The sequence below is a fragment of the Phalacrocorax carbo genome, chromosome 3 (assembly GCF_963921805.1).
Source record: "Phalacrocorax carbo chromosome 3, bPhaCar2.1, whole genome shotgun sequence".
Lineage (NCBI taxonomy): Eukaryota > Metazoa > Chordata > Aves > Suliformes > Phalacrocoracidae > Phalacrocorax > Phalacrocorax carbo.
Window position 1 is genome coordinate 88,078,787 of NC_087515.1, and position 25,706 is coordinate 88,104,492.

At 43.1% G+C, this 25,706-nt stretch overlaps 1 protein-coding gene across 5 annotated transcripts in view; it reads left to right on the forward strand.

Annotated features, from left to right (window-relative positions):
- Positions 1–25,706, forward strand: part of BACH2 (BTB domain and CNC homolog 2) — a 196,238-nt gene that overhangs the window by 130,378 nt on the left and 40,154 nt on the right. For all 5 annotated transcript variants that reach the window (XM_064447623.1, XM_064447622.1, XM_064447624.1 and 2 more), the window contains one exon: positions 12,059–12,313. In XM_064447623.1, coding sequence (XP_064303693.1) covers positions 12,071–12,313 — 243 coding nt within the window. In that variant the 5' untranslated portion in view covers positions 12,059–12,070. The remainder of the gene's footprint in view (positions 1–12,058; positions 12,314–25,706) is intronic.

Sequence of the window (25,706 nt, forward strand, 5' to 3'; positions counted from 1 at the left end):
AAACACTGTCAGAATCCCTTGGCATAATCCAGGTATCCCCTTCGCACTTGCTCTGAGAGTTTCTAAATAGACATTTCAGTGACCTTCTGATAATTTCATGGTTAGAAGAACGTGAAAAATTATTTTTTGCACGTGTTGATAAGCCTTCCAAGGTTCAGACCTGTGAATCTGTGGATCCTAATGCAGTAGTCACTAGAATTTCTTTATTCATTTATTTTTAGATTAGTAAAAAGCAATGATTTAACCATAAGGAAACATTTTTCCTTCTGCACATGTGCTGTCAAAGGAAAACATTGTTGGTGTCTGTTTGGTTGTAGAAAATGCTGCACAAGCAGATAGTGGCCCAGTCTCTAAGGGGAAGGCGACACCTGCATTCTTTCCCAAGAGCAGAATGTGTGAAGTTGTACCCTACGAAATTCTGTCCCAAATTTAACCCAGTGACCTAGTGCATGCGTTCCTGCTCTTCACACATTAATCACAACAGACATGTTCCAAAGGACATGCCATTTTGTGTCCCAAGGAAGCACGAAGGATATTCTAAACACTTGCTAACTTGCAGCAAAGATGAAGAGCCTGCCTTTTTTTTAGGGTGGGGGGAGGGAGAGCAGATTTTTTTCCCATAACAACTGCGCAGTATGACAGGAGAAAATGGGCTTTTGTCATTTTTGCAACCTCTACAATTTGAGTAGTCAAAGTTTTTAGCAGTGGTTTTGGCCATATGCTCCCATGCAGACAGAACTTCCTTCCACAAGTTCTACAGATAGGCTGGAAAAGCGGTAATTAGTATAGCTTGAGAATTAAGGAGGAAGTTAACCAGTTGTCCTGAGAGAGAAGTTTTCTGTTCTGCTCCGGAAAAAAAAAATCACAAAAAAATTGCTAATTTGATAGCAACCAAAAAATTCAAGTTCAGAGCTTCAGCATTGAACTCTACTGGAGCTGTTGAAGGCTGGGCTTCCTTGAGAACAAAGCATAAAGGAAATTAATAGCTTTTAGATAACCTGTTGGCATAATCTTTCATGTGAAAAGGCTGCTAAAAGGAGCAAAACAGCACAGTTGTTCATAATTTGTAGCTTCCAAACACCGGTGGTATTGGCTTAATATCAGCCTGACTTTTGTTCTCATAGTCATACCAGAAAAAGAGATTTCAAATAGAGAAACGTATTTTTTACTACCCCAAAGTATTGTCATACAGGCAAGCGGCCTGGGTACTTGGATACTTGATCAACCATTTATACTTCAACAATTTCATCATCTCAGACAGCATCATAGTGCAAATTATAGATACATATATGTGTACATACGCCCATAAAGGCCCACATAAATTATTTAAAAGTTTGAGAAAAGGAGGAAAACCATATCACTATATCTCTTCTCAACAAAACCCCCAAAATACGAATTCAAAGCAAGGAAGGCAGGACCTGTATCTGGTGGGTCATTGCCAGAATCTCCAGCCTCCATTTATATGGAGGCCTTAAACCTTTTCAGAGAGCTCACCAGGCTGGAGGACAAGATAAAAACAATCGCTAGTTCATTTTTGCCTGTCTGATTCTTTAATCTGGCAATGCAGTTTACCTAAGAGTAACCCAAAGGTTGTATATTTTCCCCAAGGTCCTGAAGCCTTTGACCACTTCAGAAAAACATATGTTGTTTGTTTTGCTTGGTGGTTTCCTGGCACTGTTTCAGTGTTGGGCATTCCCCATTATGCTTTGAATAAGCTATTTTGAGTAGCAGACTTGGTTCCAGTCCCCTCCACTGTAGCCAGCTACTGTAAAGAGCAATGTGAAAGCTATGAAGAGATGCTTTATTGGGGAAGAGTTCTCCTGTATTTCTCACTTTCTATGTATATATATGCCATTTGAGTGGCTTCTGAAAAATAAGGACAGAGGACAGTTCTTCTGTTGTCCCTTCTCTTTTCCTATCCACACTATATCTTCCCCTACCCCATCTACTATGCCTCTTTCCTGAAGGCATCACCATTTATATTTAAATAATGTTGAAAATGCATGTTAAACTAAGCCTGCCTTATTGAGTGTAGGACAGTTACTAGTATCATTATATAATTTTTCACTAGTCATAAAAAGATGCATATGTATACTTTGTTCAGTAGGCCTGTATAGAATGTATATGTCAATGCAAGTACCATGTGTAGACATTATTTGCATGTTAACTAAAGTCCTTAAAGACTGTGAGCTATCATTAATTTGTTAAGCTGGGTTACTTTCTCAAAACACAATAAAAACATAAAGTTGTCAAGACCCTCTGAAGTCAAGAAATAGGTTTTATCTGTATGTGGTGTGGAACACAAATCTGTTTGGACTCTTCAAAGCAGCCTCCAGTGGGAATCTCTTCCTCCGTATGGTACCGATCCCTGAATAACCCAAAGCACAATTGCTTTAGAGTAGACACCTGGGGTTTAAATAAACATTCATCATGGAGACTACAGGCATCCTGACACTAGTTTAAAAACAAACAAACAAACAAACAAACAAAAACCAAGATCCCTCACAGAAATGAATTTGTAGTGCATTTCTGTTCGTATGTGCAATCTACCAATACCAATTCTAAGTAACCAAAATATTACAGACAAAAGTGATATTCAGTAGTTCTGTTTAAAGGTCTAGAGGATCAGAGTCCATCTATTTTTTTTTCCCTGGTCTCTGTGCAGTTGTGCAGCAGGGACTAGGTCCAGTATAACAAAGCCAGTAAGTGACTTTTGCAATGGGACTTACTTCCTACATCAAAGCCTCTGTGCTGTGACAGCATATAGGCTGTGCAAAAGCAGCTGTTCCACGGTTTGGAGGACACATCCCTGTTCCTGTCGGTTTAAGCTAAGGAATGAATTTCCAGTGTTCTCGTCTCTACTTCAAAAGCACGTGAAGCTTGCCATACAGAAAGAGGGCTCATGGCCCAGCGCTGCAGCCAGCCCAGGCACTAGTGGTTCTGCTCACTGCCCGTGGTGTAGCTCATCAGGGACCAGTTTGGGGCCCTTGAACCACATGCAGCTCTTCAACAAATTCAGAGGATGCTCCCTGGGCTGTGAACGCTTGACGTGTGGGAGCCATGCGGCCTCCTCAGCAGTGTAAATTTTTGCCTTTGGGAGAGTTACTAAATGTTTGTAGGGCTTGCTGCGTGCCCAGCCAGGCCTTTTTCTATAGAGGGCCCGTGGTTAAATCCTCTCTTGAGTTTCTTAGCTATCCCCCTTCCTACTTACAGTCAAACAAAGGTTTTGCTTTGAGGCAGTAGGGTCAGAAGCACCACCCATCGCTATCAGCAGCAACACATGTCTACAGCTGCCGGCTGAGAATGCTCTACAACGTCTTTTCCGCTGGGCCATGTATTGTCTGCTTTACAGCAGAAGTTACTTGAACAATGTGAAAAGCTGATTTCTGAAGACGTGCTTGCTAGTGGCCCTGGCACCCACAGTATGCTTGGCAGGAGGCAAGCCCATGTAGCCTGGCGGCCTGCTAGTCTATTTTCAATTATCTAGGGTGCTCAGAGAAGAAGACATTAATATTGCTGAGGATGACATAGCAAATTACTACTGCTCCCTAACCTTTTTAAATTGCTAACACTGTTGTAATCTGTAATTACAGAAATCAGTGTGAGAATTGTGGCACAGTATAATTATCTTTCCTGATACTTTATTGCTGTATGAATTATTAATCAAAATCAGTCTTGTATAGTATTTGCAGCAACTAAGGAGAATAATGTATAATTAAATTTCATTATTTCTATTTTTGTGCTGGTGTTTTATGATGTTGTAATTGATAATTAATTGGTTAAAAATTCACACAATTCTTGGGAGTTTCATATGACTATGACTGCTCGGTATTCAGCATTTATTAATTGAATAATGGGCTCACTGAAGAGACCTTTGTATATAGTCTTCTGTCATTACAGTGAGCTCTCAAAAATGGTGAATTAATCATTAGGCCTTTCAATAGTTTCTTTTTAAAGGAAAGCAGTGACAATATAATCATATCCTTTGTTGTTATAGCTATAATTGAGAGATCGTAATAACCAATTATAAGGATGGTCATTTTAGGAGCTCTGAAGTGTCAGTTATTGATAAATTTCTTTAAAACCAAAGTGTTGATTACACAGAACAAGTCTTTTCATAGAAAAACATTAGGAGACGTAGAAGGAAGCCTGGAAAATTATTTCACTCCCACTTGCCACTTAAAAACAGTGCATGTTTATCCCTAAAAACTGTCACATCTGATGTGCTTTTGTTGCCCTTTGTCAGAAGTATGAGTTCCTCTCAACTTTCTCATTATTTTATCTTAATTTTCCCCGTTTTTTTCTTAGTACCATTTGCTAAATTGTTAGGGGGGAAAAATAATAGAAGACCTCAGAACAAAAGAGTATTTTTTCACACTCTCTGCATCCTATTAAACAGAAATACTGACAGATGTTTACATGCAAATCTGTGGTGCAGGCTCTCCAGCTACCTCTGACCAAAGAGCCTTAGATGCATTCAAGCTGACCACTTCAAGGTATTCCTAAGTGTCTTTTTTTAACTGTTAGTGGAGCTGATTGAAAGAATGTGAACTGGAACTAAAAATAACCCCAGTTCAGTATTGATCCTCTCTTAACACAATCAGGAGAAAGCCGAGAGTCACCTTGTATAGCAGGATATAACACAAGCTCCAGCTTGTGTTCCAAGCAAAACTTGTGGTTCATTTTACAGCGGGTCAGATACTGTGATTCCTAAATGAGAAATCACAGTGTTATCTGTTGGTTTCCATACTAAAATGTAGCGTTACAGGCATAATGAGGAGATACTGGGAGGAGTGGCTGATAGGCTGGAAGGCTGTGCTGTCATCCAAGACCTGGACAGGCTGGAGAGCTGGGCTGAGGGGAACCTCATGAAATTCAACAAAAGTGTAGGGTTGTGCACCTGGGGAGGAACAACGCCATGCACCAGTACAGGCTGGGGGCTGACCTACTGGAAAGAGGCTCTGTTGAGAAGGACCTGGGAGTGCTGCTGGACAACAAGCTGACCATGAGCCAGCAATGTGCCCCTGTGGCCAAGAAGGCCAAAGGTATCCTGGGCTGCATTAAAAGGAGTGTGGCCAGCAGGTTGAGGGAGTTTATCCTCCCCCTCTACTCTGCCCTAGTGAGACTGCATTTGGAGCACTGTGTCCAGTTTTGGGCCCCGCAGTTTAAGAAGGATGTGAAAATGCTTGAGCAAGTCCAGTGGAGAGCTACGAAGATGATCATGGGACTGGAGCTTCTCCCTGATGAGGAAAGGCTGAGAGACTTGGGTGTATCAGCCTGGAGAAGAGAAGACTGAGGGGGGATCTCATCAATACCTATAAATATCGAAAAGGAGGGTGTCAGGAGGATGGGACCAGACTCTTTTTAGTGGTGCCCAGCGACAGGACAAGGGGCAATGGGCACAAGTTGGAACGCAGGAAGTTCCACCTGAATATGAGAAAAAAATTCTTTCCTGTGAGGGTGACAGAGCAGTGGCACAGGCTGCCCAGGGAAGTTGTGAAGTCTCCTTCCCTGGAGACATGCAGAACCTGCCTGGATGCGGTCCTGTGCCCCCTGCTCTAGAGGTACCTGCTCAAGCAGCAGGGTTGTACGAGATGATCTCCAGAGGTCCCTTCCAACCCTTACTACTCTGTGATTCTGTGATACCAATAAACCTTTACAGGCCTTTACTATAGAGTTGTCAGGAGTCCTCTGTGCGCTGCTGTAGATCTGATGTCCTGCTTACACCGCCTGGGAAACAAGCAAGCTTTTGTTTCATGGGATGAGATGATGCCTTTAGGACGCTTTTTTCCCCTCATCCCCTTCCTCGCTGGTGTTTTGCCATGGAGGGGCTACAAAGATGCTTCCACTGCAGTCTGTGCACCTTTTATCTGTTGAGCTTAACATCTGATGGCTTCCCATGTCCTAGACCCTCCACTCCACTGGAGCCAGGGGGACCGGGAGCCCCTGGTGTCAGGGACACCCACCACATGTAGCCTTTGGACAGATGTTTTCTACCTCTGGCCCTCAACAGCTTGGTCCCATGCAACTTCAGTGCCCATTCGAGAGAGGGGAGTGCAGGGCGGCATGCCCATTGCTCTCTCAAAGTGTTAGATAGGGGGTTTCATCTATGTTGACAACCATTAAATAATTTATTTCTGAGACAGTGGTTAGTAGGCTGGGAAAGACGGATAATACACACATGTTCCACTGCCCAGGCAGTTTGTTGTTGGCCAGCGTGCTGGAGCACGTGACTGTTCACCCTGTGTAAACTTGTACTCCGAGTAATGTGGCCCTGGGTAATTTTATTAGGAGTGACTAATCCTTTTACAAATCCCATGACTTCTTTGCCCAGTAACATGCAGCAATGGTCAGTTATACATATGGTTTATTGCAGTGACTGTGAAATCTCTCAGGAAAAACAAAACAAGCATCTTCTGATGAGTACAGAGTACAAGTTCAGTTTGTTTCTATGGTCAGGAATCACAGCTATTCTTTTACAAATTCTGCATTTGTCTTGCTTCTTTTGCTTGCGTGTCCTCTTCTATTTGCAACATTAGAAACAATAGACAGCAGTGCTGCTTTGACCTTTTTATTTTGTATTATTTGTATACTGTGTATATCAAATTGATCATACATGTTGAGGATGTTTTTTTTCTCTTTCCTCGCCAATAATCTTTTTCATTGTTCTCCTGAGGATTTTTCTCCCTGTTTCAACATCAGTAATCAGATGCAAACACTGCACAACAGTGTACTACACCAGAACTAACAAGAAAATGTATCTCCTTATTAAAATAGTTTTCTTTCTCTAAAATCTGTCTCTAAGTGATGACAGTCTGTCTGTCTCCAGTCTGTCTTTTTCATGAGAGACTCCAAATGGGAATTGAGATTCCAGGTTGATGAGTTCCTATTTATTGTGACAGCGGTCAAACATTGCAACAGGTTGTCCAGAGATGGTGTGGGGTCTCCATCTTTTAAGAGATTCAAAACCCAGCTGCACATGGCCCTGAACAGCCTGCTCTAGGTCACTCTGTTTTGAGCAGAGAGGCTGGACTAGACAATATCTAGAGTTCCTCCCCAACCCCAACTGTTCTATATTTTTTTTCCTGTAATTGCCACTTGTGTATAATAGAGCGCCCTGGATTTAGTGTGTGCCACCTTGTTAGTGTCTAATTCTTTTTTATATTAATTCTTTTTGAAAATCCCAACAGTCCCTATTACCTTTGACATTTGAAGTAATTTTATCAGTCTTGGTCTCCCTGTCGTGGCCTGTGGTCAATACAGGATCTCCAGATAATTTGTGTTGGAAAGGACCTCAGGAAGTTCCTAGCACAACCTCCTGCTCAAAGCAGGTCATCTCTGAGATCAGAGCAGGTTGCTCAGCACTATATCCAGTCTGGTCTTAAAAACCTCCAAGGATGGAGATGACACAACCTCTCTGGGCAATGTGTTTCTCAGTTTTTCCTTATGTCTCACCTAAACCTCTGTTGTTTCAAATTGGTCCCATTGTCTGGCTCCATCTTCTCGATGACCTCACTGTAGGTAGTGGCAGGCTGCTGTTAGGGCCCTGGTATGCTCAGGCAGTCTCCCATCCAAGTACTAAGTGTGCCCAACTCTGCTTTAGCTTCAGAGATCAGCCAAGCTCAGGCGTGTTGCATGGCATGGCCACAGGCAGATGTGAGACACCGGTACTGCTGCTGTTGCACTTCTGGAGGAATTTCACTGTTAACCTGCTGAAAATTGCCCCTGCATCCCTTCTCTGCCGCACACAGTTTAGCCTAAGTGATTTCCAGCCTGATGCAACTTCTCACGACAACCGAGCTTCCTGAGCAGCCTTTTGTAAAGGTTTTGTCAAAGGATTTCTGAAAGTCAACACTAATTACACATACCAGTGTTCCTCACTGCTAATTTGACACACTTCAAGAATTCTAATAGAGCCCATCAAAGACATGACTTCCCCTTGCAGAAGCCATGCTGCTTTGTCACAATGATTATTTGCCTGGTTAAGTGCTCTGCAGCTCTGCCATATCGAGATCTACCTTTTCACGTAATTCATCGGTTCTGATGCAGGACTTTCTGGTCTGTCTTGATAGGATTTTTTTCTCTCCTAATGTTTTCCTTTAAAAACAGATACCACATTGTCTGCTATCTAGTCCTGTGAGGCAGGAGCTGGTTTTTCATTTTTGGTAGCAGCTCAGGCAGCGTGTTCATGAGTTCCTGGAGAGTTTTGGGCACGTGCCAGCCAGTAAAGATGATGTGCTGCAGACTGAAGTGATTTGGATGTTCCATGAGCAATTTTTTTGGTCCCCTGAGGTTTCATGTACCTCCTCATGCTGCCCATGCAGAAGGGCTCAGTGGGATCTCCCACCTGTTGCTGTGGAAGGACCATGTAAGCAACGTTCCAATTCACTGCAGATGCTGGCCTTTACCAGCAACTTTTTTTGGCGAGGTTTTGATGGTGCTTTCCTTGCCCACAATAGTTCATGCCAGTTTCTGGAAACTTTTGTTTCAAAGAGGCTTTTTCTGGCAGTATGGTGACCTATATGCAAACAAATGCACAGCATGTTCTTTTGAGCTGGAGAAAGGCTTGCTAAGACATTCTGTCTTCAGTCTGAAGAAATACCAAGTGTGTAACAATGATTTCCATGAAGAAGATTCTGCAAATTCAGCATAATACTGAATACAGCAAAAAATTATGCAGTTTGAATTAACATTGTATAAAAGACTTCCAGCCCAGCTTGCCTCAGAGTTCAGAGTTAATACCCAATCCCTGCTTTTCTCTTCTGAGGAGAGGAAAAAAAATAAATGTTGAATTCTTCAAATTTTCTTGCTACTACATGCCAAAGCCCTATGGTGACCTTTTCTCTTTGCACTCTAAACCCCTTCCCTGTGAAAATGAACAATATGCTTCCCAGTGCAGGGTTTCACCATCTTGCCCCTGTCCTGCAGGATAAAGCCCTTTAGGAGAGGAAACACCTCATGCCCGGAGGTCAGTCAGTTGATGGCAGAGCGTGGAAAAGGGAAGACCGTAAATCACTTGTGTTGAAACATTAAAAGCTGATAAATAGGTGGTCCTGAGCCATAGCCCAGCCCCAGCTTCCCTGTGCGCAATGCAGGGCTCAGGGTGCTTCCTGGAGCAGCCAGGGGCACAGCCAGGGGAAGTCGGTGTCGGGCTGAGATTGCAGCCGCTGGGCAGGGCATCCACACGAGCTCTCACTGGCTGCGGGAAGGGGCACGGCATGGATCCACTTTCGGGAAGCCCCTGGAGTCATAACAGCAGCTAAAGGCCACCAGAGCCTTGGGAAAGCATGGTGATATAAGCAGCTGGCTGGAGGTCCTTCCCAGGAGCGTAGCCAGGGGATCCGCTGGAGCAGAGGGTGCGATTTACAGCCCCAGCATCTCAGTACCGCATTGGTCAGGTTTCCTAGCATAAAAGGCAGGCTTGCTTGCCAGTGGGGAAATACACCGTGGTATTTTCAGCACTTCACAGGGCATGCAATGAATTTTTTTAAAAACTACACTTGATGAGAGCTGTAGTTAAAAAGTGGGAAATTACTAATTAGTAACCAAGTAATTCAGGGTTTGATTCACACGAATTACACTATTACTGTAAAAAAGGATTGCAATTTCAGGCAAACAGTGGGGTTTTTTTTGTTTTTGTTTTTTTCAAAAAGGCACTGAAAATATAATTGATGTTCTGTTCATTACCTGCCAGGTTTCGGGTTTCTTTTACATTTTTTCATCATCTGAGACATTACAGACATAAGATGTGCCTGTTAAAAAAGAGAAAAAAATGAACGCTTTCCCCTTTGCATTGTCATTTGCAACTCTCAGGTTTTCCCAGTAGATTGTTCTTGTAAATGCTTGCATTTCATAGCACGCAAGAGTGACCACTTAGAACATCATTATAACACTATCGTTAGCATCAGAGTTCAGTTATACAGAAAGCTATGAGTAGGATGAGCTAAGTATCATTTTCTCTTTTACCTTACTGTACTGCTAATAAAATGATGGCTGTCAATCTTCTCATTAGTCTCAATTTATGAGAAAAAAAATGCATTTTCTCCTGATTAAGAAATCCAAATGGTAGCATAAAAAACCACACAGTGTCTCCCTCCCTTACCTGTGTGCAATTGATAAGCAGGTTTGTATCTTTTCTCTAGATATGAAGTTGGTGAAAGGCTAATGGGTACTGGGTTGGCTGCTTGGGTTTTTTATGTTCATGTAGGCATTTCAGCTGGGTACTCAGATGTGTAGCATGAGTCAGCACTAAATACTGAAAATACCAATAAAAGAGAAGCTGTAAGCATCCCATGAGGAGTTCCAGTAATATTATAGTTTTGTAACATTGATAAAAACACCTATTTTGTAGAAAGTCACCATAGCCACTAGCTTAAAAGTACTCCTATAAAGGTGGGAAGATACAGTTATTTGTGACAAGCCCAGTAAATACTTGCAAGTACTTGTATAAGTAACAAGCAGGTCCTCTTAAGTCCATTTTTGTCTAGATTATTAGTATCTTTTGAATGACACTGTAGGAAAACAGTACCCTGGTTTGAACACATGGCAAGACAAATAGCTTGAAGTTATGTTGTGTCTACATGCGTACCTGTATATTGCACTAGCAAAGGAAAATGCAGCGAAGAACCATGTTAAAAAGTAGCAGAGGAGGAATTTTGCTTCCACTTTCTGCAGTGGTCAGATATTTGCAGTGCAGCAGTATTATACCAAAACACCCGTCTGTCACCCTTAGCCCCGTATGCCCCTGAATCTTACCTCTCAGAAGGCAGTTGTTGTTTGGAAAAATAATTCCTTAAAATACTTGACATTTGTGTGTTTGCACAACTTTTGACAGCAGGTAAAATATATACAAATAATCCTTTTTCCCATGTAAGCCTTAAAACAAGTGTGTTCGGTTTGTTTTGGGGTACATAGTGTGTTCAGACACAGCACAGGCTTTTACAGTTTTCACTCATAGAAATTCAAAAGGGAAGATAATGCAAAGAGGATTCAGTCTGGTGCTGAGGAGAAGGTTTTGGGTAAGAGAAGAATTACTTCAGTGTGTCCAAGTGCAAAGCAAGGTCATGCAGTGTTGGGTGTTGAGGGAAGCTGACCCACCACCACAAGTCCAATTCCCATGTTCAAAGGTGATGCTGGTTGTAGAAATTGCAGAACAGCAGGCAGGGAACTTCCTAGCTCAAAGTGTTCTAACAGGTGTCTTACATCTTTCTGATCTCTGCTCAGCTGTCAGGCTCTTGACTTACCTGCAGGCAGGGGTGGCCCCAGCACGCACATGCTGCCTGCCACCTGGGGCTGGACCTCCACACAGCTTGGGGGATTTTCTTGGGTCTGTGGGTCTGGAATTCAGAAACTGCTCTTTTCTGTAAATGACATTAAACTGACGGTGAAGTTGTGTTGCTTTAGCCATACCTGGAAGTGGATTTCTTCTAAGCCACTAAATATCTTTCTCTCCCTCAGAAGGCTTAAAATAGCTCTAATTCTGATAGGGAGATGAGGTCGCTTGTCTTTGTCGGGTTCAGTTCCACTTTGCCTTTCACTTGAGCAGAGGTCATCAGTGTAAACATGCAGCCCTGCCTGTCCACTGGAGAATAGGCTGGGATTTTGAGGGTTTTTTCCCTCAATCTGAAAATAACAGAAACAAGCACAAAGCCCTTTTTTCACTATTAGAAGACCCGAGAGTCACTCCTGCTTTTTTTGCTAAAATCTTCTAGAATTTCCCATGTCCCCATGTTATTGCCTCTACTAAAGTGAAAATCATAGATGCGTAGTAGGTGGTTGAAGGAAAACACTTTGCATTCCATCCAAACTGTACTTCTGTTTTGAGGGGGGAGGCCAAGGAGGGGTAGGTAATCAAAGCATGGCAGAGTGAAAGCTGGTGGCGACAAACACCCTTCCCTATACTTTTCCCAAGCAACTTGCTCGGATTTAAGAATTCATGGGCTGATTGGCCATGCTCTTGGGGTATCCAGAAACTGGGCAGCATCCTACTGCACCGCATTCACCCAGCAGCTCCGTTGCTCCTCACCGCCTTGTTTGTGTTTTCTTCCCTCCCCTGCAGGGTGTGAACGGCATGTCTGTGGATGAGAAGACTGACTCCCCCATGTATGTGTATGAGTCAACGGTGCACTGTACCAATATTCTCCTCTGCTTAAATGACCAGCGGAAGCAGGACATTCTCTGTGACGTGACGCTGATCGTGGAGGGGAAGGAGTTCCGCGCCCACCGCGCTGTGCTGGCTGCCTGCAGCGAGTACTTCTTGCAGGCCTTGGTAGGGCAGACGGAAAATGACCTGGTGGTCAGCCTACCGGAAGAGGTACAGTATGTTACCATACCCCCGCCATAAACACGAGCCCCTTACATCCCATGCAGTGAGGAAGACCTCTACAGTCCGCTAAGTTGGCCAAGGGGAGCACAGCATGGGTGTCAGTGCCTGCCCCAGAATGGCTCTGGATGTGGCTTTTGTGTTTGGGTGGGTTGCGAATCACTGAAGGATGGACATGTTCACGCCACCCTTCCTCACCAGCAGTATCTCCTAACAGTTGCAGCAGCAAAGCTTTAAGATGCTTCAGCTTGCCTTTCTCACTGCCACCAAGAGAGTCACACCCAAATGCTTAATTACTGTAGCCTCGTTGCGGGTATTATCAGGACCTCGATATTATTCTGCTCTTCCAGACAGGAAATTTGAAAGGGGTGATTTGGCTGCTAGATGGCAGGTTATTGCTGAAAAGTCATATGAGCTGTCAAGTTGTTGGGAGTCTTATTGCTGTCCACCCCTCTCCAGGAGCTCATATCCTCATCCTCCTCTTCCCCCTCTCCTGCACCTCATTCAGCCTTGCTTCCCCTCTCCTCCCTTCACGGCGAGTTTGGGATTTAACTGCTTCGGGCCATGTGTTTTCCACCGAGAAACCATGAACACGGTCTGCCAAAAGCAGGGTTTTTCTCATGCGGCATGGCTCCCACAGCAGGAAGCCAAGGGACGTAGAAAATACGTACCTCACTGGAAAGTTTACTTTATTTTACCACAAAATCTCACTGGCTGGCTTCCACCCCCACTGTAATTTCCTCACAGCCATACAGCCGTGACAACACAGCTACCATAGGGCACGCTGGTGGCTTTGCTGCCCACAGAGGGGAGACGTGTCTGCTGGCCAAGGCTGCTATCACCCACCGCCTCGGCACTGCCTGCCCAGTGTCTCCGGCTGGGATGGGGAGGGTGACATTGTAGCCAGGGCACGGGATGGCAGTCTCCCAGTGGGACAGTACTCTGGCATACACAGGATTTTTTACCATCATTTGCTTAATGCCCATGAAGAAGCACGGTGTGTTTTTAAATGATGACAGGTCCCAAAGTGTCACACACCAGTTTTTGCCCCTCTGGTTTAGCTCTCCAGAGACTTCAGTGGCACCATGATGTTGTCATGGCGCAAGTTGGAGAGCATTAGAAGAAGTAGGTCACTGGGTGTGACTTCATGAGTCTTGACACTGAATATTACTCATGAAGAAATTTCAACCCAGACATTTTGCATAGGAGTTAGAGATAATGCAGAGGACGCGCTAGGATGCACACTATGATTCTGCAGTATCCACTAATAATTTCCGTGGAAGAATCAAGTCTCAGTCAGGGTTGCATAGCTTTCACACCACAAAGCAAGGGCAGGAGCAGAGAGGTGACAAAACATGCCCAGGGGTGCACAGGTACAAAGAGGCAGGAGAGTATCAGTGCTCTTCTACAAAGCCTTGGTGAGATCTCCCATGTATGATTCAGGTCCTGTTAGATAAAGAAAAATAACTGAAGTTCAAATAAGCATATATGAGAATGACTGAGATGTTCAGAAGAAAGAGCTTGGCCTAAAGGAGGAGGACAAGACCATGGCAGGTTCATACTGCTGGTGTGGCAACTGCCACATGCTACAGCTTTGTGTAGGCAGAGGAGGTGAAACAGCCGAGAGGAGGAGTTTCTCTTTAGTACTAAAATACAATGTTGACACAAGCATTGATCATTTTCAACCGGCTTTTAGTAAAAGTAGGTTGGAAATGAGATTTCTAATCGCAGTAGCGGTGAGGTGCTGAGCTGCAGGCTAGTGGAAGGAGCAGGGTGCTGGAGGGATCGTGGTGTGTCTGCACTTGGTGACCCAGTCCTATGTTCATATGACACTAAAGATTTAAAAAACAAAGGTTTGTCCTTCTATGTATTTTATTTGAGATACTACATTTTAAAAATGCCTCCAGTCCACCCATAAATTATTTCTGTTTAAGTGAATCCCCTATGGCTAAATGAAGTCTTGGAGTTTTACATTTTAGAATATATCTCAATGAAAGATCAAAAAAGTTTTGGTGACTTAGGGTTACGCTGCCTGCTGTTACAGCTCTAGTGAAGTCCATGGATTTGCAGAAGCAGTGAATCTAGTTCTTCAGGTTTTTCCCAGTACTCTGAAATTGTCACACTTCACCTAAGACCACCACTGTTATTTTGCCACGTGCTTCTATTAGTTGCAGAGTGCCAAGGCTTTAACTTTCTCATCCTGGAAAAGAATTCTTTAGCCTATTAAAAAAGTTACTCACAGGGACCAGTGCTTACCTGTACAGGTATTTTCCACGTGCAAATTAATGGCCGTTAACTGCATTGAATCTAATTTGCGTGGCGGCTACTTTATTTGAATAGCTGTAAGTGAGGTGGTCAGTTAAATAATTTCCTCACAAATGCTAGTCACTTGGGGTCAACAGAGCTGCCTGATGCACTTTGTTATTCCTTCTGGCGTTGCTCTGCTTCAGCGCAGTGGGCACTTTGGTAGGTGCCTGTGCATAGATATGGGAAGTGCCTCCAGCAAAGAGCAGTGTCGGAGCTCCCCGTGAAAGGAACTGGAACGCTTCTGGCTTTTAAGAGCTGATAGGGCAGGGGGAAAACCGTCTTAGTTATATTGCATTAAAAGAAGTTAGCAGGGTCTTTCTCGGTTCACAGGCTAGTGGCTCTTCCCAAGGCTATTGTTTTTAGTCCATAGGCTGCAGAGCTCTGGCAGCCCATGAGTTATTTCTAAAGCTATCTGTGAAAACTGACTTAATCTATCATGTAGGGGGTTATTGCTCCAGTGGAAAAATTTCAAACAAAATTTGAAAGTTGATGTCCTGAGCCAATGCTTTTTTTAGGCTTAGGGACAATTTATGTCGGCATATAGTTATTATAGAAAAACAGAGACCAAAAATCGTTTTTAAATATAGTCTTCGCAGTTCAAAACTTTTCCGAAGGTGATGATCACTCCTAAATTAACAAAGATATTTTTAAGTCAACCATGCAAGCATTGCATTTTAAATTCTGGCATAGTTTGAAACTGCTAAAGTATGCAGTTGTGAGAAAGGGCATTATTACTATTATTTCTCAAAGGTTTGATGTTAGAGCTGGACAAAGCTTTATATATAAAGCTTTTACACTCATGTAATGTTGGTGTGAGGGAGCTTAACATTGAAACAAAAGAACTTATTTTTGATTATTCAAAGCACTAAGTCTGCCTCTGAAGTCTGAATTGCAGACTTTTTTGCTCCTTCGTAGCATGTTGGGGTCTGTTTGTTAATCTAGCATCCAGACATTGTTAACTGTTGTCTAGCTGAACAGTGAACAGATGTTTTTTACATTATTCCTTATTTATATCCAATTACAAGTGAGAGCAGTCTTTATGATATGCCAGTCATTTCAGTAGGGAGACATTGTGCACACACAGAATTGAGACTAGTTGAACTTACAGGGTTTTAAACTGCTGTGAAACCTTGTGTTAGACATTTCAGGTCAGTTCAAGCGTGACTTAATGTGCCTCAGTTCAAACCTTTTCCTAATCAACTTAAGCTAAATCAGTACGGAGCTAATTCTGCACTGATTGAAGAGTTTCCATAAACCCTTTTGTACTAGCCTCGGTAATTTGATTTTGTACTACACCTTTTGTTAAACCAATGTATTTTAGTGTGTAGATAAGTGCTTGGAAAAACAGCCGTATAATAACAAGGGCTCAGATGTGGCCGTGGCGTGTAAAGTATCAGTCCTTAGAGCAGAGTTAGAGGAATGGCAAGTGTCAGCTGCCTACAGCTAATAAAAAAGGACCCTGTTAGCTCTTATCTTCTATGCTTTTCTCTTCATTTGCAGTTTTTGGTAAATAACAAGAACCTCTCCTGCTTTTCACCCAGGATATTTTTCAGCAATGGTGCAGTTTTCCTCTAGCAGCTGCTGTTAAATGCAACCAAAATTATTATTTTCCAAGAGCTGAGTTTTAAGTTGTGAAGTTACTCGTTCACTCCATACCCCTAACTGTTGTTTTGTTTTATTTAATCATGAAAACTGGTCTTCCTTCCTTTAACAAGGCACTTAATTAAGCTTTTAATTCATGATAAGAAGTTAAATGGCACTTATGAGGCTTTTTTAATGGTTTCCACTTCCCATCCAGATTACAAAAAAAGGTGTGATAGAGAGAGAGACACGGCTGTCAGCCAGGGATATTGTAGGTCATGCCAATATTAGCTGGCAGCGGGCCATTATCCAATTAACATTGCTTCATCGCTGCAAGTAATAGCTCTCGAGTAGATGATTGAGTCATTCATGCAGTAGTGGTACTCTACTTTACTTGAGAAGGAGCCAGTGCTACGTCAAATAAGCTTTTTATTCACTATTATTACCTGCCTGGCTTTGCTAATAGAAGTGCACAGCGAATCTATATGGGCAAGCTGAAGGCTGGGTGCGGGACAGAGGAGCATCATCTGTGCGTACACCTTATTCACGTGGTTTTCTGAAAGCTGAGGTTGCAGCTAAATGGTGAAAAGACAGAAACAGCAATGACAAATTAAACCCCTCAGCTGCATTAGATTCTGACAGCTTAGAAATTACATTCCCAACCTTGCTTGCATTTTTTTTTGACTTTGCGGTGTACATTTGAAAAAACCTTCACCTTGTCATTCTGGCCATGAGAGCAGCAAATCCCTTTCTCTCTAGTGAAGAGGTCTTCTGAAACAGTAGACCAAGCTTTCTCTAGCACTGGTCTGCTGCTATCTTTTCTGTTATAAAACCAGCTTGTTTCTCAAGTAGGTTGGTTAGTTTTACCTGTAACCCTCGAATTTCTTGAATGTATTTCAAAGAGTGGTTACTGGTGACTTTTTAGTGCAGTGAACTATCTCCTGGAGATGTTGCCTTCCAAAAGGGTTAAACAGAGTTGTCTGTGGCATACAGATCTTCCAAGGGGCAAAGGGAAGCAGCATCTCTTTTAGGAAGAGGGGGTGGGATGTGCTTGGGGAGCTTTTTTGTTTGTTTATCCGTACAGCTCTCTTCTTTGCTATTAAGAAAATAATGTTCAAAGTAGATGTTCGCACACACCACGGGCTGAATTTCTCTGAGTTCTTACTGCTTTACTGCTCCCTGACGGCTGCTGCGAAACCTGCCGTTTCCCCACGAGGTCTAGCCCTGTGAAATTTGTCATCTGCTGCTTCGGTTGACGTGGGTTAACTCCCTCACCCAGTTAATCTTTGCAAGGAGAAAGGCAGGACAGGACCTCGATTGAGATTCAAGGCTGGCAAAAGCTGAGTATGTTGGAAAGCGAAGGCATGCGGCACCCTGGGTGGGACTGAACCAGGCATCTAACATTAGTATGGCTCGTAGCTGACAGGGAGGAGAAATACTGGCAGCTGCTAACCATCCATGCCAACCCGCCAGCCTGAGGGAAAAATGCTGGGAATTAGCCAACGAAAGATGATTGCGCTGAGGAGAAAATCAAAGGCAGGATGCAGGAGGTCAACTATTACATACCCTGCTGGCTAAAGGCGATTACTGTTCCTTTTAATCTCTCTAGAAATTAGCGATACTCTCTTACTTTGTCTCTTTCTTTTCTGTGTACTGTGTATATGTATGAATATAATATCTTTAAGGAATGCAGGGACTGAGCTGGGAGTGTTCTGCACAGGCGCTTAGAGTGGAAGAGGTGATAAATGTGGGAAAGACTTCTGCTTGGAAGTTTGTTTCCCGGCTGGAGGGATGTTATTACGCAGTAGGGAACAATGAAAGACCCTTTTTCTTTGGCACCCCAGAGGTTAGGAGTAGCTAAGGTTCATTCTTGGAGAATGGGAGGCATTAATGTGGTTTTCTTTTTACATGACTCTATCAGCCATTGATGTTCCTCACAGCTCTGGCCAGAATTAATTCTGCTTTGGCTCAGGAGGCAATAGTGACCTGAAAGCCTTCCTGAAAGCCACCGCCCCCTTCATCCACAGAGCTTTTTGTAGAGGCAAGAGGTTGTATCCATCAGGCTTCAAATAAAGTCAGGCTTCAAACTCATTTAGTCTTCAACCTCACCTCAGCAATGCCGCTTCAATGAGTCTGTATGGATGGAAGTTGGGTCTTTGGTTTCCTAAATTCCTCCTAGGGAATGTGTTATTTTTCATGCTGAGTCACAGTGCTGACACTGGCTGCACAGAAGGGTGGCTGGAGGCTGTGGATCTGTAGAGAGAGTAAAACTGAGCATTGAGGTACTTTTTGAGGTCTTACGTGACATGATACTAATTCAGGAGAAACAGAGGGACAGAAATGCACATTGTTTTACGTGCGTTGCATATGTAGCACAGCCTGAGGTACAAATGACGAATTTTGTTTCTAGCAGGTGAACAATAAAACAGAAAAGAGACCATCAAGATGTGATGTGAAATTGCATCCCTGTCTCACTGCAAAAGCCTCTGGCACTGCCTGATTTTTCATGCCTTAAGGATGATGAGGAAACTAGCCACATACTCTTCATTTTGCATGGTGTAACTTCCATTATCTTCTGATAAGGGCTGTCTTGTTATTGATAATTCTTCTCTCATCTTTTCCAGCGGAGAAAACTGAAATACAGCTCTGTTGTGATGTGGGGAGAGCTAGGCTTAAAAAGCAAAACAAAAGCTGTGCATACATGCGCGTTAAGGGGAGAAAATCTTGCAATAACTCCTTTACCCTCCCTTTGGCGGTAGTTGTACTATTTATTTATTTATTCGAGTAAGCATATACAAATGTACTGTGGAAGGGGGTATGGAGATGAATGTACAGAATGGAATTCACCACCGCGATAAGTAGACTCAATTTCATTGCCTTTGTTAGACTCCTGCCTGCTGCTAGTGCTAAATCGGGCTGATTGACTGTGATTGCACTTACTATGGAAAAGGCAGTTTGCAGTGTGGAAACTTTCTTGCTCAAACATGACAAACGTAATCTAAAATGTAAAAGATGTCCTGAAGAGTAAGTCCTAGAGATAGGCTATGCTAAAGGCGTGAGCAGAAGCAATAAGCATGTGTAACAGGAGGTGTGTTTTGGTTTGTTTTGTTTTGTTTTTTAATTTGGGGAGTTTTTTGCTGTATTCAAATACATATGTGGGCATGAATGGAAATGAGGTGGCTGAGCCATGACTGCGCCTCAACAGTGTGAGCACTCTCGTCCTGCAAACAGAAACATCTCCTTCTCTTCTCTCCCTCCCCCTTTGATTCTCTTACCTTTGCTTTTTCTCCCTCTAAAAACACTTTGAATTTCTTTAATGCTGACAAACTAAGTATCTGCTCTTTTAAGAGTCCAGAAATACAGGCTGAGCGTTTGCCATTTGAATAGACTAGACAGATAAGGCCCAGATAAGACACCCCTCAGCTTCACCACATCAGAGACCACAACCCGTAAGGTACTTTCTGATCCTAGTACCAAGCTTTGTTTCATCAGCGTTCCCAAGACGCAAAGAAGATAAGGTTTTATCTCTGTACAGCACTTTCTGACAAGGATTCCCCAGTGAATAATGTCAGGCCGACTGTTTTTCTCAGCTACCAGTGAAATTGAGCATGTTATGGGGTGGAACATGGCATGTATTTAAATGATGCATTGCAGCAGTCAACAAACATTATGGCTAGGAAGTATAGTTCAATTTGGAAGTGAAATACGGGTTTTAGGTGAGCATAAGGCAATTGAATCATACTAGGATTTGGGAATGAGGTGCTCTTTGTGAATTCCATGGGCAGGTTGTTGGGTTTTTTTAGAAGAACAAGTAGACACACTTTCTGTTACATGTTCAATGCAAGCTCTGAGGAGAGAAATGGCTGGTTTATTCCAGGACTTTTGTGCAACACTGAATTTTCATCTATCCCACTTCAATGGGAGACTGCCAGCAAACACCTCCAAGTCCTAGTGCTGTCTAACACTACTAAAAGCTGTGTCCTTGGGCACTTTCATTTACTTAAAAAAAACAAATAAATAGGAACAGCTGTACTTCGTCAAACTACAGATCCATCTAGCCCAGGCTTAGTTTGTTTTAAAAATGAGATTTAATTTCTTTAAAAGAGCTTGAGAGGAGGTTTGTGTGGTTCTTTAAAGACTTCAATGAAAAGAAAGTATCAGGCATATCTCTAGGAAGCGTGTTTTAATTTACTGGGGAAGGATATCATGAGAGCCACTGGCAGTTGCTTTGAAGCCAGATTAAAATCAACTGAAAAATTTGGCATCTGTTTTTAGCAACAAACTACTCAGTGATGTGTATGACTACACATTGTTTCATTACTGTAAGGCAAATGGACTTGGAAAGGGACGAGCTTTAGACACCCCGAAGTTTGATGCTCAGTACAGATGTAGTTGAGTGGAATTTAAGATCCTAAAGTAACATAGATCAGATTTGCTAATAAACCTTTCTGTCCTTCATCTTGCTTAATCTGACCTTGTAAGAGCGGATGGCATCACAGTGTGCATTTAAGTTTGCACAATGCATCTTTTGCATCACTTAAGAGCCACTGATGGAGGCTTTAGAAGACTTTGTGGAGAGGAGGAGGTTGATTAGTAATTGAAATGGCACTGGTAATTTCTTGCTGTGACCCAGGGACTGCTGCTGGGGGTGGGGGCCGCAGTTAAAATAGCCGTAGCTGTGCTGAGAACAGCAGAGATTCACAGTACTAGCACTTTCAGTAAAACTGATGTATAAACAAGGTGTCACCAAACAGCTGGAATTGAGAGGTATCAACTCTGAAGTTAAATAATGGTAACATAAAACCTTCAGCAGTAGATTTTTGAGGTCTCTTGCGAACAAATGAAATACTGTCATCACCTCCCTGCGAATGCTGGGGTGGAGGCTGATGCATCAAATGGGAATTACAGCTCAGGTCTGTGCATCAGGTCAGTGATGATTAAATCACCTTGTGTGAACCACTCAGCTATGTTTACCTCTCTCTAAACTCTCTGGTTCACATTACCTCACAGGGAGGTGAACAGACTGACCCACAGCTGGCACAGCTGCTGGTCCCAGAGCAGCCCCTGTATCTGAACCCAGAGCTTCCAGCTTATCACTCCTCAGCCAGAGTTTCAGTCTCATTTTCTTCCTTCTATATCTATATCTATATCTATATCTTTTAAGCATGCAGGAGGCATTGAGGGGATTTTCAGACTAATTGCAGCATTTCTCAAGATGAATGGGGTAAGATGGAGCCACTTGCTGCTTTTTCTGGCCAGTTGGTCCTGGGTGACAGATGGGCTTTACGCTGTGTCTTCTGCCCACTCTTCCTGCATCACCCCTGAGGTCCGGTGCACTGCCATTGGTAAGACCTGCTGAGACTACCACATCCAAGAGGAAAGTAGACTTGGAGGCATGGAACAGACCAGAAAGAGTCTGTGAAATGCTACAAAGACTTCCAGTCCATTACCAGGAAACTGGGGCACTTTGAGGATGTTTATTTAGGAATTTTTGCCTGAGTGAGAGAGCTGTTGCAGACCCAGGTTCAAAAAGGAAGTCTTAATTAAAAAAAAAAAAAAGTCTTGATACTTAGAGCAAGGCTTAAAAAACTTTTTCCTGTATTGTTGTAGCTTTTGGACATCCCACCTATCCCAAAAAATAGGCAGGTAGGTACCTAGCAAGAACTGATCTCTTGCACTACTCAGTTTTGGCAGATGGGAGCTGGGGGTTTTCAGGTCTCCAAAAAACAGGCACCTTTGTTCTGGTGTTGAAGTAACCATATTTAATTGAATATATATTTAGGTTTGGTAGAGCATGTGCTCCACATCATTTCCTACAGCAACCGCTCACTTCAGAACAACACTTTAGAGAAATGGAAGTGTACAGACTTACTGTAAGGAGTGCAGAGAGGTTTGGCAGGTGTGACCCAGGATGGATTCAGTGGTGGCGTTGTATTCTCAGTGCTTCCTTCTGCTTTCATGGTGTCAGACGTAATCCCAAGGCCAGGCCTGAGGTGGGTTTGTTGGGGCACTAAAATAGAAAGGAGTCCATCTAAACAAATGGGTTGTCGCAGAGTGGACCTGAACAATGCTAATACTTTAAAGAGCTGTGGGCACCCAGTCCATCAAACACTTCATAATACTTTTCTTAAAGTTTGCTTGCATTGAATTGTGATAGGACCAAATTCCCTAGTCTGTGCATGTACCTTTATGTTCCCAGAATGGGTGGGGATGCAGTCTATGGTAGTGTTTCAAGGTAAAAGAGTAGATTTAAAGAAAAAAATTGTCCGTGCACACTTTCTCAGTTTCAGGAAAAAATGCTTTTGATGAAGTGATCCAGGATTTTCATCAGCCTGTCAGCTAGGAGGCTGAGGCTACATTTCTGGCTGTGTAAAGCTTTTGAATGTGGGAAATGTGTTGGGTTTTTGCTTACCTTTGAAATTCAGACCTGTGGTCCTCTGTTTCAAGGGCCTGCAGCTAGTAGGAAACAAGTCTTAAACAACTCTGAAAGCAAAATACCTTTCCATCTCTGACCACACAGCAGTCATACAACATGCCTAGCCACCTCTCTCTCCAGATACACAGGCAGCCTTCAGAGAAAATTTCCCTGTCAGGGGATTCTTGGTCAACTAAAACCAAAATAAGCTCAAGTTATTTCCTGTTTCTTTCAAAGGACAGGGTTGGAGCCAGTAACCTTTCAAGACAGGAAGAAGCTGGGGAAAGACAAATCCTGACAAATTCCCTTCTGCTTTCCACAGAGAACTAGTACTCATTTCTGCTTCCGGAAGGGGAAGCTGGACTTGAGGTGGATGGGTCTCCAGCCATTCCATCTGCCTGTTGAATTGAACTATTTTTTAGCCTTATTTTTATTTGACTGCAGATTTCCATGTTCCCCCATGAATGGCTTTCTGCATATGGTGTTTCTGTCTGGCCATAAAGCCAAATCAAGCAGTTTCTGTCTATTCCTTGAACTTGTTAGACTGGACGCATCAGGGCAAGGCTGTGTTTTAAATGTCTGGATTAATTTGTCAAATGCAAGGCACAAAATATAGCGAGTTGCTTGTCTTTTGTAAGAGCCATCTATCTTTGTCATTTTTGCCTGGTTTATATAAGCCATAACCATTGAGGACAAATAATATCTATACCATTGTTCAAGGAAGTAAAGAATGAAGAGGTGTCCATGACATATATTGGCACTGGAGCATTCTACAGAGAAACTTGTTAACACTCACAAAGTCATCATAATATTCAGAAAGCAGAAAGAGCTGCTTTCAGTAGTGGCAGAAACCTTTAAATCAATAACTCCTTTTCTTTTTTCCCTGCCATCAATGTATCTTGCAGTTGGAGGACTGAGAAGAACACCCAGTAAGAACTAACCCAGTGGGTTAGTTTTGCTTCCTTTTCAAAGATGAGCCTAATCCTTCTCTTACAGGATTTATTTCACTATTACGCATGAGATTTCCATTTGGAAACCTCAGTTGAGAGGGCATAAGCAGGTAAATTGTTAAAGACAAGCATTTGATCACATTCTGGCCTCTGTCTTCAGCTGGTGGTGCACAGCTGAGGTGACCCTAGCAGGAGCTGCTGTCAAGGCTGCTGTGCTGGACCTCCTCCAAGCAGCTCTGCAGAGCAGATGGGCGCTGCACACCGTAAACTGCTCTTCACAGTGAGCTCAGAGGGTTTCAAGTCAGTCCCAGCCTCGGGGGCCCAGACTGTTTGCATCATCTGCTCTTGGACTCTCAGCTTGGTTCTCAGATACAGTTTTACTCTGAATTACTTGGTGAGGTTACAGTCCACTTCTGAAACTGGGTTTCTGAATAGGATTGCATGGCTAAAGAAGTGTGAGAATTCATGGTCATTTCTGTAGTTGTGCTTTCTACCTCTTGGTTGAATGGTAAGGTGGTAGTAAAGACCTCTTTAAATATTCTCTTTCAGGAATGGATGTTTTACTCTTAACTACTCTTTTTCCCCCAAACTGCTGTGATTGCAGATAGAAGAAAAGAAAGGGTCAGGTGTCATATGTGTACCTGAGAGACTTCAAAGGCGTCGTTACTATTGTAAAGGGTGGAAGAAATCAACATCGTTATAACTATTTGACCAAATTATTTCCCTCCTGATATTAAAATTTCTTAAAGCCGAGGTTTTTCATGAGGCCTTTTTGTAATTAATTGTCTGTGCTATCTTGGTTTTTTTTATTTAAGGGAAGGGAGAAAGTTGTTTCATTTGCAGCTTGCAACCCTTGTCCATGTGTCGGGTGGATGCATATTTACAGGAGTTAATGAATGCCTGTTTCTAATTTCTCCCCTTAGAAAAAAAGGTTACATCATCGTTGTCTCTGGAAACCTTTTGGACCAGCTTTCTTTTGTGCATATGCACCATTTTTTGGTACCATGCCAAACACCCTGTTGAGACTCTAGTAGTGATCAAAGGAACAGAAAGAGATTTTGAGGTTTGGAGATAAGCCCTGTTCACATGGCTAAAACTCTGTAAAATGTCCGCAGCTGTCTGCTGGAGAGTGGGTGGAGAGCTGGCCGCTGTATTGTGTGCTCCCTGTGCCCACCTCTGCTGGGGTAAAATAGCTTCTGTCCTATCATCTTTGAACACAGGGTCCTCCAGCACCAAATGCAGGAAGGGCTTGAACGCTACTCGCTCTTCAGGATAGCAGCCACCCCTGGGCAGGCTGGCGTTTTCTCACCCTCTAAATGCCTGTAGTATTGGCACGTAAATGCTCTTACTCAATCCTACCATCAGCTGTGTATCATTCTATTCTGGGGAAGGTGAGAACGGTGCTGGAAATGACGCAGCTCCCAAAAGGTATCAGTTTTACTCCTTTTACTCCCCCAGAGTTAGTCCTCACTTTAGTTTGTATGGTAGCTACCATACAAGGGGGAAGCATCACTTTTTTTAAAAAACGGAGAGCGATGAGAAATGCTGTGGCTGCCCATTGAGTGAACGTATTTGTCATTTGGTGTTTATACGGCTGATGAGCTCCCTGCACTTCACCAGTGCTCTGTTTTGCCAAGGTTTTTTAAAGGTCCTTGAGAAGCCTTTACGGCAAATGAAGTAACCTTGGCAAGGTCCTGCATTACACCGTGCCCTGCCCAGCATTCCTGTAGTTCTTGCCATTTCCTGCCCCTTACAACATGTCTGTGGCTTTGGACAGCAAGTCCATTTTCTATTTCCCAAACGAATTATGTTTAAGAAGTCTTTATCTGTGAGGGTTTTTACTGCGTGCTATGGATTTGCACTGGGGCAAGGGGATTTTTGCTTTCTGTGACAATGTGCTGTTTTGTGGCTGTTTTATTTCCTCTTTCATCCTTCTCCCTCTCTCTCTTCTACCTGAGACATTAAATCTAGCATAGTGATACATGTAGACAGAGGCGGCACTTGGCTATGCCAGTTCCCCAGTGGCTCTCAACTGCTGGCTGCAATACTGCAAACAAATTCAGACCCTGGCTTGGCCAGCAGTTCCCCCCAGCTATCCGCGTGTTCACTCTCCAGGCTTTATTTTACCTAC